The sequence below is a fragment of the Corylus avellana genome, chromosome 6 (assembly GCF_965113065.1).
Source record: "Corylus avellana chromosome 6, dhCorAvel1.hap1.2, whole genome shotgun sequence".
Lineage (NCBI taxonomy): Eukaryota > Viridiplantae > Streptophyta > Magnoliopsida > Fagales > Betulaceae > Corylus > Corylus avellana.
Window position 1 is genome coordinate 22,976,786 of NC_142495.1, and position 17,096 is coordinate 22,993,881.

The 17,096-nt window shown below is 34.9% G+C and overlaps 1 protein-coding gene across 1 annotated transcript; it reads left to right on the forward strand.

The window, feature by feature from the left end:
- The first annotated feature begins 3,713 nt into the window (after positions 1-3,713).
- Positions 3,714-15,085, forward strand: LOC132187341 (defective in cullin neddylation protein (DUF298)). The gene is made up of 10 exons (XM_059601629.2): positions 3,714-3,958; positions 5,832-5,916; positions 7,901-7,975; positions 8,063-8,099; positions 10,385-10,468; positions 10,563-10,623; positions 10,735-10,841; positions 11,486-11,551; positions 14,666-14,815; positions 14,912-15,085. Exons 1-9 carry the CDS (start codon positions 3,874-3,876, stop codon positions 14,759-14,761), a joined length of 696 nt encoding a protein of 231 aa, XP_059457612.1. The 5' UTR covers positions 3,714-3,873; the 3' UTR covers positions 14,762-14,815; positions 14,912-15,085.
- The last annotated feature ends 2,011 nt before the right edge of the window (positions 15,086-17,096 follow it).

Below are 17,096 nucleotides of genomic sequence, written 5' to 3' on the forward strand. Positions count from 1 at the left end.
GACATAAAAGTAAAAAAATTTAAAATTTTTCGTGAAGAAAGTTATTTGTTAATATTTTGATTTTTTTTTATAGTCATAAAAAAAAGAAAAGATAAATAGGTTAGCGGAAGATTTATATAAGTGGTCAAAATGGTAGTAAAAGTTCCGAGTAAAGATTTGGTAAAGCAATAGTATGTGAGTGCATGGGCAGGTCCTACCTGTTCGAGGAGGTGTCACCTGTTTGAGCAGGTGCCTAAACAACCAAAACAAGTGGGGTTTTAACTACTTGATTACTTGCTTGAGCAAGTAGGGCTCGCTCATACACGTATCCCTACCCTATTGCACTGAGTATTATTACACTAGATCTTAATTCAAAAGTTTACATATGATTCATGACAGAGTAACGCTAAAACTTCGACCAACATAATATAGTAGGGCTGCACAAGCAGTTACAGTTAGCGATTATTGACTATAACCGCAAACCGCTATCGCATTGGACGGTTATCAATTTTTAATAACCACCTAGGCGGTTAATAATTATTTTATAGCCTACGGTTAGTGATTATTCAAACTAATAACCTGCAATTTTATAATTACTTTTTCTATATGAATTTTTGAACTTTTTAAGTGTTTTGAGTCATCATTGAGCCTATTTTTTGAGCGTATTTCCAAAAATATAAAATGAACATGCTATTTTTTGGGTCTAATAATGTTTTTGAATAAGGTTTGGCCCAAAACATCACATACCACATTATATTTCACATACATACTAATATAGTCATACACGGCCAAAACGGCATCGTTTTGAATGTTATATTATAATTATTATTAATATAAAATATATAATATATATTTATATTATTATATATAATGGTAGGTGGTTAGCAGTAATTAACCACTTTTTTCTATCATTAAAACCACTAACCGCAATCGTCATAGGCGATTAGCAGTTTTTTATAATTATCTACCAAAGTGGTTAGTGGTTGGCAGGGCAACCGCCCGTTTGAACACCCCTATAATATAGGGCTATTTTTATCGTAATAGTTTCTTATCTTGCTCATGTAATAATGTTAATCAGTCTTTGAATCAGTCCTACAAAAATATAAAATCTAGAATATGCTTAACACTATCACGAGATCTAGGTAAGATGATACCCTTCATAACAACATTTCCCAGTTTTTTTTTAAGGACGGTTCATTCTTCCTCTATATGAATAACCTAATGTTAAAAACTATTTTTCTTATCATCTTAAAGTTGATGTGATTTTTAAAATATCTATCAGATCAAAATTCATCCCAAATTTAATAATTTTTAGAGGAAAAAATATAAAAAACCACCACAAACTATAGATGTTTGCAATATAACCCCATAATGTTCAAAATGTACTAAAGTAGCCCTCAAACTACAAAAATGTATCAAAAATGCCACTTATTTTTTATATTCTTATAATATCCCTATTCTTTTAACAAATAAAATAATAAAATAATTGTAAAAAAAAAAAAAACCAAAAAATTAGTGAAAAATACTAAAAAACCAATGGGCAAATAAATACGAAAAAAAAATTATTTTTTGGAATAAATAAATAATTAGTCACTGTAATTAGCCTAAATTACAAATTGCTTCATGTCGTATTAAAGTAAAATAAATGGGCGAATAAAAATAATTTTTTAACAGAATTTGATTACAGGGACTAAATTTTTTTTTTTTTTTTTTGGGAATATCTCAAGAACCGTACCTTTGATTTTATTTTAATACGACATGAATAGTCACTATAGTTGAACTAAATTAATCACTGTAGTTGGCCTAAATTATTTATTTATTCCCAAAAAACGTTTTTTTTTGTTTTTGTTTTTGTTTTTTTTTGTATTTATTCGCCCATTGGTTTTTATGTATTGTTAAAAAATTGTTTGGTTTTTTTTTTTTTTTTTTTTTTTTTTTTTAAAAGAATATGGATATTATAGGGATAAAAAAAAAAAAAGTGGTCTTTTTGACATTTTGGTAGTTCGGGGGCTACTTTAGTACCTTTTGAATATTGTGGAGCTATATTACAAACGGCCGGCAGTTTGGGGGGCTTTTTTATATTTTTCCCATTTTTAGAAGTTACATTATTCTTAAAGATTATTAGGGAGTTAAACGGATCGAGGTCCCCTATAATTCCTTTTAAATTTGAGATTCTCAAATTTATAAATCTCAGCCGTTCATCTCATCTTAGCGTCTAAAATAAAGAATAGTATCATCTCCGGTTCATAATGGACTGGAGAATATCCAGTTCATGACTAGGATTTATTCTTAGAAATATTAGAGCCACAAATAGGACATTTGTCCAACTACAAAAAAATAATAAAAAAACAATATTTCTGATTAAAAAAAATAAAAAAAATAAATTAGTAAAAAGATAAGGGGTGGTTGGCCACCCCATATTGGCCATAAGGGGTGGCCAAACCACCCCATTTTAGCTCAAGCCACCCCAATGGCCGGCCAGGGGTGGCTGGACGACCCCATGACCTTTGGGGGTGGTCCGGTCACCCCCCAAACCCAAACTAAAAAAAAATAAAAAAAAAAAATCGTTTGGCCTTGGGGTTGGCCGAACCACCCCCAAGGACCAAACGTTTTTTTTTTTTTTTTTTTTTTTTTTTAGATCTGGCCCTTTAGAGTAACCGGACCACCCCTTAATTTTTTATAATTTTGTTTAATAATTTTTTTTAAAAAATATATAATATTTTTATTTTTATTTTTATTAATGGGACAAATGTCTTATTTATGGCCTTAGGATCTCTTTAAAGACCGTTCCCTAAAATAAGCCTTGTTTCAGCATTTAATGAGGAAACATTACTTATTAAATTCCTTGAGGGTAGCTTTCTCATTAAATGCTGAAATATGGTTTATTTTAGACGTTTAGAACTGCTAACCGCTTTTAAATGTGGTTAGTAAAAATCTCTAACCGTTAACCGTTAACCGCTTTTATATATATATATATATATATATATATATATATATATATAAGTGATCCACAATAATACTTTTTTTTTTTTTTTCCTTATTTGGGGCTGCTCTGTTTGTGATGATGTTGGTTGAAATAGGTTTTTTTGGTTAATTGAATTTTTATGAAAATGTTGAATGTGAGTTTATGAAGTTTTTTGTATTTTATTTGTATGTTGTGTATAAGACTACAAGTGAAGTGATGCTTTTGTTGTAATTTTATTTGTGTTATATGTTGTGTAAAAGGTGACCAACAATTATTTTGATATATAGCAATTTTTAATGCTAAAATGGCCATGAAAAAGAAAAAAAAATGTTTAAAGTGAGCAAAAAAAATGTCTAAAGTGAGCCCAAAATCGGCCCCAAAAAATAGTCTAACAAAAAGGTTCAAAAAAAGTAGTTAGTAAAAAAAGCGGTTAGTAGAATGCAGTTGCAGACTGCTAACCGCTAATTTCAACCGTCTTTTCACCCTTAAAATGAACAGTTAAAATTTATGATTTGAGAATCTCAATTTAAAATAAATTATGTGGGATTTTTATTTTTATTTTTTATGAGTAATTATGTGGGATCTTAATCATGAGATGAGAGTGATTTACGAATACCAATCACTAGATTAGATTCCACTTTACCGTATTTGTACCTTGAATCTAACGAACGACCATACGTTGCACGGTACGCTGCCAACTCAGACGGTTCCCACTACTCACCCCGTCCACGTCATCACCTTCCATCTCTCTTTCACTATTACACGAGACCCAAATCCCAAATTCAGACACGAATTAACAAAATCCATCTCCATCTCTCCATCTCCAACTCCAACTCTCTCTTCCAACCGACGAAAAGCGTCTTCGCTCGCTCGAGGGATTTCTGGAGGCTTTGATTCTCTCTCTCCCTCTCTCGCTGGAATTCCTGAAGATGCGTCGCGCTGCGTCGAGGAAGACGGGTCAACCAAATTCAACACCGTCTGTCAATTCTTCGCCCGTGGATCTCTTCCGCTCCGGTATTCGATCTTTCTTTATCTCTCTCTGATCGCTTTCCTCTCATTCAGCTTTGTTTGTTTCATTTAGATTTAGAATTTTTTATTTTTTATTTTTTGGAATATAATTTTAACTTTCGGTTATTTTCTTTATGAGCTATTGTGATTGGAATTGGAATTATTCTGAGTGTCTGAGTGCTGTTGATGTCATGGGTGATCTGTATTATTGGTGGCAGGTTAACCTTTTTGATTTTGTTTAATGAATTCTTATTGCTTATCAGTACAAAAGGGAAACAAAAGCGCAAGTGGACTTTGTTCATAGAGATGATCTATAATTACCATCAATTTATTTACTTTATTTTTGATTCTTAATGAACTATTTGTCTTAAATTAATGAACACGGAGGGACGGAGGGAAGATAAAGCATTAAGAGTTGGAAAAGTTAGCCATTGAGCTAATAAAATGCCTAAATCGGGTGTTCGGTGGTAAAACAATTGAGCGGTATGATTTATTTACCATCTTTAGCGTTTAACCATTAAGAACTTATTTAGAGCCACTGTCCAAGAAAGAATAAATTTAGAAGGATTTGGAAGACACCAAATACTCATTTGTAGAGTATCCTGTTTACTTAGTACATTGCAACATCTGAAAGAAGGGTTTAGCATTAAAAGGATTAGTGGGTTATGAAACCTCTACTTCCCAAGAAATTTCGGATTTTGAACTTTTTTTCTTTTTTTTGATAATAAGAAGTTTTATTAAAGAAAAAGGAAAGCGTGAGGCGCCCCTAATTGCACATGGAGTATACAAAAGGAAGCCAAAACTAACCCACTGAAGAACATTTTGAACTTTAAACATAATGGAAGAGTTCTCTCTTGCTGAAGGCTAACTATTTCAACTAAAAGGATGTATAATTTATTAGGGAAGACAGCAATTAGAGCAAATAAATGAAAGTAAAACATTGCAATTCTTTCTTTTCTAGTTTTTGGTTGACAAAAGAAAGGGAAATTTGAGAATGTTGACATTTCCTCTTTGCCACCTAAAATTTTCTCTGCAAAATAGATGACATTGGAGAGAATGTTAAGTGTAAGGAAGAAAACCTTCAAACGTTTTTTCTTGTTTTCTATTGTTCTCTCAATCCACTTTTTCTATATAACCGAGCAAAGATACATTTCCATTCTTTTCTTATGTGTTCTTAGGTGTGAGTTGCGAACCAAACAGAGTGATAAGGAATGAAGCTGAACTTGGAGTTTAGTAACAGGCTGGGATGGCTTTTATAGTATCTTAAGTTTTCTATTCTGACCTCATGAACTTGGAAACCAATAAGCATTGGACCAGGTGCACTGAGTTCCCTGCTTTGCATTGCATAAGTTTTGATATTAAGGAAGTCACAAAAAATCTCCAGCATGCGCAACAGTTACTAAATCTCAACCAATCAACTACAATTTTTTTGCTCCTGCTCCAGGTTCAGTTCTGTTTGAAGTGGAGTAGTTTTTTTTGAGATATTGAAAATGTTGTTAAATTATTGCCATATCACTATAATAGTGTTTTTTTTTTGGGAGAGTTATGCAGAAATTGCAGCAAGAAATTGTTTTTAATTTTTGCATGAATGAGAGGGCAGGCAACCAGTTTACTTGTACATGTGAGGACACCTAAATTTTATATGGGTGTGGTCTGTCTTGAGTCATGATTTGTGGATGGGGGATCCATAGAACCCACACCATTTTATTGGCTATAAGGCTTAGTTGAGTTGAGTAACATGCGTTATGCATATGTGGAAATAAAAATTCTAGCTCAGTTATCATGGATATGTGAGTCAATATCTTTTATTTGTTATTTATTGTTTTTGTTAATTACTTAGCTATCACTGCTTATGACGTCATGAATCTCATTTGTTCAGCATCAAGTAAAGCAACTTCAAAAGAGTTGGAACGAATCGATAACCTATTTTATTCATATGCAAATGGATCTTCTGCTATGATCGAGTAAGTCTGCTCTATCACAATACCAACTATAATCTGTGGCTTTAGTGTTTGACTATTTGCCTTTTAAATTACGCAAAACTTCAGTCAGCATTTTATAATTTCGAAGTCAATTGCATTACAGAGGCTTGTATTCCATGTTTAGTTGGCATTGCACATTATATCACATGTAATTATTCAGTTAGTGTTATTAGATCTCAATGCAGATGTATGCTTTATTTTGGCTAGTAGTGTAAGGTATATTTTCCCTTTTTAAATAAATTTCCTTTTTACGTACACTGTATCACCTCTTCTTAGGTTTCAAGCATGACTTTGGGAATCTTCATTGGATTTTCGAGTATTTTGGATTGTGCAATAAGCATGGCATGATAATTCAATTGCCACTTCTATAAACCAGATTTTTTGGAACTCTTTGTACATATATTTTCTGACCTTTTATGAATCTTTGGAGGGAAAGAAATGATATAAGTTTTGAAAATTGCGAGAGAATGGTGGTGGAACTAAAGCATTTCTTCTTCCATACTTTTTACCTCTTTACACTGCAACTTTCCTAATGTGCTCGACTTTCATGCTTTTTTTGATCTATTTTCCTTTCTAGGTGTTTCTCTAATATAGTTCTTGTGTAATTGAGTTGCGCCTTTTTATATTTTTAATGAAGTTTTGATAAAATAAAACTAAAAATTCTTTGGCTTTACTAATCTTAAAAGAAAAAAAGGTAAGGTGGAGACATTTATTTTATAAATTCAATGGTGAGGGGAAGGGAGGGAATCATAATGGTTATTAGTATTTTGACCTCAAGATGCATAGGTGATCCATTTAATCTTTAATCGGATTTCAAAGAAATAAAGAAAGAAAAAAAAAGGTAAGGTGGATACACTTATTTTATAAATTCATTGGTGAGGGGAAGTGAAGGAATTAAAATGGTTAAAGGTACTTTGAGCACAAATTGCATAGGCAATTCATTTAACTTTAATCAGATTTGTTTTTATTTTTATTTTGATAAGTTACTTTAATAGGATTTCAAAAACAATGATTTTTTTTTTTTTTTTTTTAGAAATGTGTAAAATATTGAAGCAAAACCAAAGTTCTTGAGCAACTTAGTGGTTTTTTTTAAGGCTCTTAGAGTGTCTTTTAACTTTTGAATTTCCATGGAAGAATATCTGTTGTGCAAAGGTACCATGGAAAATGGAGAACAGTTTTTGGCAAGATTCTGATGATTGAAAACATGAGAAAAAGGGAAAAATAATTGTGGACATTTGTTGCATGTAAGGATTGTGGTGAGATGGTAGACCATTGTTACATTGTGCTATTGCAAGAGTGTTGTGGTTGTTAGCCTTTCGTTTGTTTTGATTGCCTCGGACTGTTCATGGAAGTGTTTGCTAGCTGGAAGGGAATTTCAGTGTTCATGAGAGTGGTGTGAGTTAGGGGGAAAGTCCAATGTGTGTCGTGTGGACAATTTGGTGTGAGAAGAATACCATACTTTAACAATGCCGAGCTGAATGGGAGCTCGCTGAGAAGCATTTCCCTTCGTTCATTATTTGACTGTCTGCATGCTTTAGGCAGTACATATTGCAATTCTTTCTTGGATTCCATTCCTCTTTCAAATTTTGACTTGTTATCTTGAGCCTGTAGTATATTCAACCTATGTACTTACAATTTTGTCTTCCGAGTAAAAGTTTTGTTAGTTTAGAAAGTAATTGTTAGTTCATAAAAGAAAGCAATTCATTTCTCCCTATTTCTGAGATCAAATCAGATTGTTATCTCAAGAAGTGGCATTTTATTTTTCCTAGGAGAAAAAGGTTATGATTTTTTTTTTAATCACGGTCAACAAATGATTGGATAATAGATATTTGGCGAATTTCATTTTACTTTAATGATAATTAAAAGTTTGTATAAAACTCCTCCTAGTTAATTTTGCTGTGAGAAGCAATTGTTTCTAGTTGGAAATGCAAGTACAATTTAGTATACTAACTATTTTTTTCAACAGCCCAGAGGGAATTGAAAATCTTTGTTCTGATATGGAAGTAGATCATACTGATGCGAGGATCTTGATGCTTGCTTGGTAAGTTTTATTTAGAGTCATTGGATATCTCACTTCTCAAATTTCACCCTCAAGCTCACTTGATAAAATTGATGGCCGCCATACCAGGAAAATGAAAGCGGAAAAACAGGGATATTTTACCCTGGTAAGAAAATTTTATTTACAGTATCTTCTTTCTGTTTCTGTTTCTTCTTTTTCAATTTGATTTTTATTAAGTTATCCTTATATCACCCGTTTGTTCTAGTAGATTTTTTTTTTTTTTTTTTTTTTTTTTTTTTTTTTTTTTTAAATTTGAATTTGTTCTGAAAGTTTTCAAAACTTTGGGTTTTTAAGGTTTCAAAGGGTATAAGACAAGGGGTCTGATTTGAGGTTATAAAAGAAGGAAAAGAGAGAATTTTGTTGTTGTTTTGCATCAGTGCACCAAAGAAGGAGAAGAGAGAAATAGGAGAACACTCTAGGCACTCTTGCCTTGAAACTCAAATTACTCAATATTCCACTAATCAAGTTTATCTTCTTTGAGTACAATGAAGCATATATATGAGACTCTTTGGTTCTTCCTTAATCTATTATGACTAAACTGCTAATTTGACTAGTTTATTAAATACTTAATAAAATTCAAATAAACATTAACTTCGGATCAAAGAAAATAAATCTAAAACACTGAAAGGTCCAAACAATTTTTACACTCAACTCCATTACTAGATTACCCTTAATGTGGGGGAGTTAAAAAAAAAAAAAAATGCCCCTCATTATAAAACTATCGATAAATCGTGAAATAAAGACCCAAATTAAGAACTGATTTGACCCTAGGCTCCTTATGATTTGACAGTTAAAATTAAAGCCATATAAAATTAGGCTCAATCCAATATTACACATGAATCCATCATATAAAAAAGCTTCAAGTTGCCAAAACTGAAATTTACTTAAAATACAGTAAGTAGTTGGCTGCATCAGAGTTGTATAGTTTTATGTTGAGACAACACTGCTCATCTTTCTAAGGGATGTATCTTTCTAAGGGAGCGTCAGATGGTTGGTTGGAAGAGAATGTATCTTTCTAAGGGAGGCCGTTTAACTCTCATTAAGAGTACGTTGTCTAATCTTCCGACTTACTTTTTGTCTCTGTTTCCTATTCCTATGAGTGTAGCAAAAAGGCTTGAGAAAGTCCAAAGAGATTTCTTGTGGGGAGGGATGGGAGATGAGCCTAAGTTGCATCTTGTAAGCTGGAATCAAGTCTGTTGTCCCTTGCGCTCCGGTGGTCTTGGCATTCGAAAGATGCATCAGTTTAACCAAGCTCTCTTGGGGAAATGGCTCTGGAGATATGCGAATGAGAGTGAGACTCTTTGGTACAAGATTATCAAAGCTAAGCATGAAGACCAGGATGGTGGGTGGTGTACAAAGGAGGTTTCGGGCTCTCATGGTGTGGGTTTATGGAAGCATATTCGACAAGGTTGGAACTTCTTTGCCAAAGGTATTCGGTTTGAGGTGGGGGTGGGTTCGAAAGTTCGTTTCTGGCATGATATTTGGTGTGGGGAACAATCTTTGAAGCATGTCTTCCCTTCCCAGTTTAGTATTGCTAGATACAAAGAAGCTTGGGTGAATGATAACTTTACTTGGAGGAATGGGGTTGTCAAGTGGAATGTCATTTTTGTGCGGCCCGTCTAGGATTGGGAGATGGATATGGTCCTTTCTTTCTTCGATCGGTTGTACTCTTGTAAGATCTCCCTTGGTACTGTGGATCATATTCGCCGGTCCTCGTCTAAGAAAGGTAAGTTCGAGGTGAAGTCGTTCTTCAAGGCCTTGTCCAACATCGACTATGAGGCCTTTCCTTGGAAGAGTATTTGGCGTACTATGGTGCCGTTGCGAGTGGCTTTTTTCAGGTGGACTGCGGCCCTCGGCAAAATTTTGACTCACGATAATTTGCGTAAAAGGAACTTTGTGGTAGTGGAATGGTGTTGTATGTGTAAGAAAACCGGAGAGTCAGTCGATCATCTTCTTCTTCACTGTGAGATTGCAAGTGCTCTTTGACATACTATTTTTAGTCGGTTCGGGTTGCTTTGGGTTATGCTTTGCAGGGTAAGGGACTTGTTCGATTGCTGGTGGACGGGAGGGCGTTCTTGAAGTGCGGTGGTGTGGAAGATGATCCCTCTTTGTCTTATGGGGTGTTTATGGAGCGAAAGAAATACTAGATGCTTTGAGAATTCCACTAGAACTTTAGAGGAACTTATTCATTTTTTCTTTTTTACTTTTTACTCTTGTGCCGCTTGGCTAGCTCCTTTAGTGATTAGTTTTTTTGACTTTCTCTTTCATTTTTCTTCCTCTTAGGCGCTCTCTTTTTATACTTCCCGTGTATATGGGTTGCGCTCCTCTGCGCTTTTGTTTTATATCATCATTACTTATAAAAAAAAAAAAAAAACACTGCTCATCTTACAGGAAGAGTGGCGAAGAGGCCTCAAAGCATTGAGAGCTGACACTGTAAATAAATTAAAAAAGGCCCTACCGGAGCTTGAGAAAGAGGTAATAAATATTTGAAATGGCTTCTTTTCTGAAGATTTGCTGGCGTTAGACTGTAAGTTTGCTGATTTTCTATTTTTCAATATGTCCGGAGAAGGTTAAGAGGCCATCAAACTTTGTGGATTTCTATTCCTATGGATTCCGGTATTGCTTAACAGGTATAATGATTTTGTGAGGAACAATGTTCAATCTTGAAACATGATTTTTATTCTTTCCTTATTTTAATTTCATATTTCTCCACTTTGAACCATCTGTATTTATTCTGTCAGAGGAGAAGCAAAAGAGCATTGATATAGAGAGCATATGCGAATTATTGGATCTTGTTTTAGGCTCCCAATTTCGGGTGCAGGTCGACTTGTTTGTCGAGTATTTAAAGGTGAGTGGATGCCTTTATGGTTTTCTTCGATCTTGTTTTTGTTTGTTTGTTTTTTCGCGATTAGAATTGTTCAAGTATCGATTAGAATTGCCCAAGTATGTTATTTTTAATGGTCAGAGTTGATAGACTGCAGCGCAGCTCTCATGTATACTGGTGAGGGGGATAACCACATCAATTTAAGCTGCTAAATTTGTATAGTTGCAGCCCCACTCTAGTTTGCCTGGCTTATAGATCACACTGTTTGGCATTGTTGTACCTATGAATTCCGCCATATTCTGAGAAAAATGTGGAATTGATTTGGTGACTATTGTTTTGCTTTTCTGTTGAGACTGCAGAGATTCATCTTATTCATTGCCTATCTGAAATGATTGTTCTAGAATCACTATTCCTCCATCACGATATCTTTTTTTTCCTCATTCTGATTTTGGTTTTCGTATCATGGATCTTGGTTCGCGTGGTTAACAAACTGATTGATTTGATAGGCATAGACTAGAAAGCAAACAGCCTATCCATATGTGATGCTAATATTTTTTAATTCTTGATCCCATATAACCTTCTCCTTTATCTTCCCCACTCCCCCACCACCCCCACCCCCCAAAAAATGCAAATTAATTATTCCCTTTATGATTGTGTTCCGGATGCAGAGTCAGAATGATTACAAGGTCATAAACATGGATCAGTGGATGGGATTTTATCGGTTTTGCAATGAGGTACTCTTATGTTTACAAAGTCTTGCTTGTGTTTCTCCCTCTTTATTTCTTTGCTATATACTATTAGCATGGCACAGATGGTACAACTCCAAGATCTATATCATTGTAAAATTGTTAACTGAATTCTGTTTATACTGCATTTGCATGTGCATGTACATACACATGGACACTTTATTACTTCGCTACATGAGGGGGAAAGAAAATACCAATGCCTATTGTCCCACGTTTGAAGTTCTACTTTATAGTTACCTCTTGGTTTCACGGTGAAGCTAAAACTGTATATATGATACATAGAATTATCTCTTACACACAAGTCATTGAATTGTCTGGCTTGAAGTTGTTTGCAACTTCCACTTGATATGAATTATAAAATAAAATATCACAATGTTTCTAGAGATCCCTAGCAATTGGGTAGTCAAGCAACACCATTTATGACACCTGTAAATATTCTGATGGTGCCTTGGGTGCTATTCTTTTGACTAATATCTTGTTAGGGTACTGACAGGGGCATCCAATTTTTATTATAGACCTGGCTGGAATTTGGGTTGACTCAATGATTTTTTTTTTTTTTTTTGGGGGAGGTGGGTGTTGTTTCACATAGGCAATGAATTATGAACTGTATCTTAAATTCTTAACTAAATAAATAAATACAAGCAAGCAGTTTGTTAAATTTTCCACATTACCCTTAACATTTACAAGCAAGCAGTTTGTTCTTCTTCAATGGAAACCATATCCTATGTGACATATTGGTGAAATTTCTCACCCCATGGATGTTGGTTTCCCTTGGGACTTTGTACGTCCCACTTGTTAATATCACAAATCATCAACCAAATTTGATATAATTTTCATTCTCATTTGGAGTGTGCTAATTAGAGCTCTACATTTCAAAGTTTAAATCATCTGAAGTCTCCATTCTTTTATGATTTTTACCATTCGACTTGAGGCCAATTCCATAACACTTATTCTTAAAAAGGGGAACTATGGTGGGAATGAATTTGTTAGTCTGAGATAAACTCAATATTGAAATAATTCAAAGTAAATGTCATAGTCAAAGTGCTAATTTGTAGAGAAAAAAAAAAATCTACTTGACCAAAACTCAAAAATTACTATTTTTCTTTAGTTATCGGTTTTTTTTGGGTGGCCCCAAACTGGATTCTGTAGGACTGGTTATTGAACCGAGAGAATACATCTGATGTAGAATGATTTCTATGTCTTTAAAACAATTGGAAGAGTTTAGGCCTTTCAAATGTTGGGAACATTTATAGGAAATTTAGGACTCATTTGGTAACGTGTTTGGAAAGCTTTTCTATATTTAAAGACAAAAACACTTTTTGAAAACAAGTTACCAAACTACTTCTAAACATACATTTCTAAAGAATGGAATGAATCTTAACAGCAGTAGGGTTATTATTTGAAATCAGATGGGTTCTGTTTCTTAAAGAAAAGAAAAGAAAAAGAAAACAAAGGGGTCTGATTGTCAATTGTGTACATCTTCCTCTAGTGTAATTAAGAGTAGCTAAATGTAATTAGTTATTAAGGCATAAAGTCATAAGCTGAGAGGGAAGATAGAAATGGTGATGTTTGCCAATGAGCTCTTGCTCAAATGGCTCCTCTTCCCCCCTTAAGAACCGGGTAGAGGGTGAATCATGGGTTCAAGATCAACCAGGTGCATTTGTAAGAAAGTGAAAGAACGTGTCATAAACAGAGATGAAAAACCTTTGTTGCACATTAGTTTCGCTTAGCAAAAAGATAGCTGATAGATTTAGGTGCATTAAGTTGTAAAAGTGATTCTGAAGCTCATGTTAACTTTAGTTGTAGTAATGGCAAACTTGTTGGAGACTTCTCTCCCTTTGGCTACTTCTGGTTTCAATAATCTATTTTAGATGCGCTCAGGCTCACTCGGGCTGAGCACATTTAGCATCTGGCTCTTTGGCATAGCTGTTCTCTAAACCTTATGATTGTCATGTTATTTAAGTCATACCATTCTGTCTATCAAACTCATGTAGTGAGATCACCCAAAGAGCTCGTCTCCACCACACCCCACTCCCCTCCCCCCTCCAGTGAGCTTATCCTTCCCATGAGTCCCTTTATTTTTTTTTGGTGAGTACGAACACCCCCCCTCTTTTCTTTTTGATCTATCACGTCTCCCTTCCCTCCTCTGCTCACATGCCACCCCTTCACCTTCACCGCTCTTTGCTGTACCTGTTGCTGCCCTCTAGCTCTGTGCCTGTACACCACGCATCTGGCTCGTGGGAGCTGCAAGCGTGGTCACCCATTTTTTGCTCACGTGATAGATCCATGACTTCCCTTCTCCTTCTCCATTGGATCTCTATAGATGGTACCCTTTTTTGGGCCTATGGACCCTCAGATCCAGTTGCATATCCAAATACGGTATCCAAAAAGCCTACTTTGTTGGGTACCTCCCTCGCCGGACATCGTGGCGGTGCTTCTCTTTGTCGGTTCCTGTCTAACCACTACCATTGCTCCCTCCTTATTGTGGATTTCAAGTTTGCTTGTTGCTACAACTTCTTGACACAATAGGTGTTGTTTCAAGCAGATTTGTCTCTGGACTGCTCCTACAAACAGCCGTTTCAAGCAGCCCCTTTCTAAGTCAATGGGTCAATAATGCAATGGGCCAGACCATTCATTTGGTCCATTGCCAGTAGATCTTAGGTTTTTTTTTTTTTTTGCACTGTACTAGTTGTATTGGGGGTTTTGTTGGGCTGCCCCACCCATCTTTTTTGTTTTTTACTTTGGTGTACTTATTTCCCTTTGCTATTCCCTTGTCCTTGTGGAGTGTAAGCTACAAACAATGTGAAAAACATAAATTTTACACAAACGCACCAATTGCTTCACCACCTCCCTTGGCCCATATGGTTGATGGAGATCTAGGTTGTATTAGTACCATGCTAGTCAGAAGTGCTTACAAATTTATTCAATTGCAAAGTTGAAGTGATCAGTTTGTGTTGTTAGCAATCAAGAGTGTTTTAATGTGGCAAGCATTTTCATAAGAATAAAAAGAGAAACAAGAAATGGAGTGGAAAAATGATTTATTTTGTAGGTTGAAAAAAAAGTTTGTAAAATATGAGCTACATCTGACACTATTTAATGCAGATAAGTTTTCCGGATCTTGATAATTATGATCCTGAACTTGCTTGGCCCTTGATCCTGGACAATTTTGTTGAATGGATTCAAGCAAAGCAGAGCTAGTTGATATCTTGTGGTCAGCTTGATTTTCTGCTGTAAACCATGGTTATTGTCGAAGTAAGTATAATTAAAATTCCCTTCCCTAATGTTTTCATGATAATTTTAAAGTGTTTCACTTTTTGATTAAGTTCTCTGTTATTTATCTGTTCGCAGGACCACTCAGACTACACACATCAAATGCCCCAGGATTTTTAATTTTATTTTCTTGATTTTCTTTCAAACATAAAAAGCATGCTCAATGTCCTCACCCTCGGAAGTTACCTGTTTGTGTTGTGGATAATTCTTGGGAAAGTCTTGATATATTTATTGTCCACTGATCTTGCGACTCTCATTAAAAATTTAATACTTTTACTGTCTAACAAACTGCTATATATAAGTTATTTCTACTGATCTTTTATATTGGCTTACATTATTCTCTTTTGCGTCGAGGAGTTGAAAATTAAAAATTATTTTCTTAGATAGCATTTTTAAGCAACTTCAATTATTATGATCGTTTTCTGGTGGTTGTTTCAGTTGAAATTTTATACTAGGGTGTGTTTAGCAAAGGGCTTGAAAAAGGAAGTGGACCGAAACTGTAGCAGATTTGATTGATATGAAAGGAAAAAGTCAGAATGTTTTGTATAAAAAGTGAAAAAATTTGTTTTGTAGTGATTTTTTTTTTTTGCATAATAATAAAAAGTGATTGATGTGATGTAAAAAGTAAAAATGGTATGGTTGATTTTGAGAGGAAGTTTTTGAGTCCGGTGCGACCCACTCCTTTGCCAAACACAGCCGATGATGTTCTTACCTTTCATCTAGACGAGTTTAAATGACCTTCAATGGGTTTTATTCTCTGAACGACTATAGTAGTATTGTTGTTGGTGTGGTGCACTGGGGGTTGATCTTTGTCATCTTCAATCAATTGACAGATCTTTGTTTTGCAGTTCTGGTACAACAGCCTTGTGCAGCCATTATTTTCCTCCCACTGCCTTTTGCTTTTTATCAGGTGCTCAAATATCATTGTGGCTTTTACAGAAAGATAGATCTATCAATTATTGCTACCCCATTATTCTCACCTGTCTTAATCAATGATGCGAGGTGCTACCTTTCCATGTTTTTTCTGAAAGATGTATACCTTTTATTTTATTTTGTCCTAAATATAAGGAATAGAAGTACTTGTTGAATCCTATTCCAGCTTAACGTTCCTATTGGAAACTCTCTCGCGTAGGTGTAAGGCATGAAACTGAGAGTTCTCACAAAAACAGTGTTGAATGAATAAACGAGAGGAGACCTTACATGACATGGTTGAAAGAGTTTAAAGAGGTAAGAGGGAGATTAATAAGGAACCATGTGGTAATAGAAAGGCAATGGATAGTTACTTATAAAAAATAATAATAATAATAAAAAAAAAAACAAAAGAAAAAAGAAAGGCAATGGATAGTTACTTATCAAAAAGAAAAGAAAAAAAGAAAGGCAATGGATAGGTACTTGTCAAAAACAGAAGAAAGAAGAAAGGCAATGGATAGTTGGACTCGGAGATAAAAAGTACAGTGAGAACAGATCTTGTGCATTAAATTGGAGCATCGGGGTAAGGTTGAACAGCAACACCAACCTCTGTTCTTCCCTCCAATGCCCCCTTGCACAGCGCGTGCAGCCCACACTTTGTCACGGCACGCATGGTTTATGCGCACCAATGCCATTTTTTAGTTTCTTACGGCAGATACTTGGCTTTCCTCTACCTCTTCCTCCGAATCTCCTTAATTAGTTCTTCTTTTAACCGATAGAGACTCCCATATCTAGTTGCAATGTCCTTTTAGCATTCTCCACTAGGTAGCTCCCTTGTCGGACATTGTGGTGTTGCTCCTCTTCAACAACTCCAGTCTAGTCATTATCAGTCCTCCCAGTTGTGGCTTCAACCTCCCTTGCAATTGCAGTATGTGTCTCTTTCAGACATCTTATCCATTGGGCTGCCTAAAACCATTGATTCTGGTGGCCTCTTTCTTGGTTGGACTATGTATCAAAAATTTATTGCACCGGGTAATTTATTTGGCACATTCCTAGATATTGTTAGGTTGTACTTCGCACTGTAATGTTTGTACTAGGATCTTTCTTGGGGCGCTCTGCCTCCTTTCGTATTTTTCTTCACATGCCTAGAAAAAAAGAAAAAAGAAAAGAAAAAAGAATACATCTAAAGAAAGGAACACATCATGTTGCTCCAAAATTAGTTGAAAAATGATCTATAGATGGCAACGTATTTGAGATGAAAGCTGAGTTTTGGTTTACTTTTGCCCTTCATAATTTAGATGTCATATGGCATGTGTTGGGCAATAAACTCTTACTATTGACATTATGAACTTTG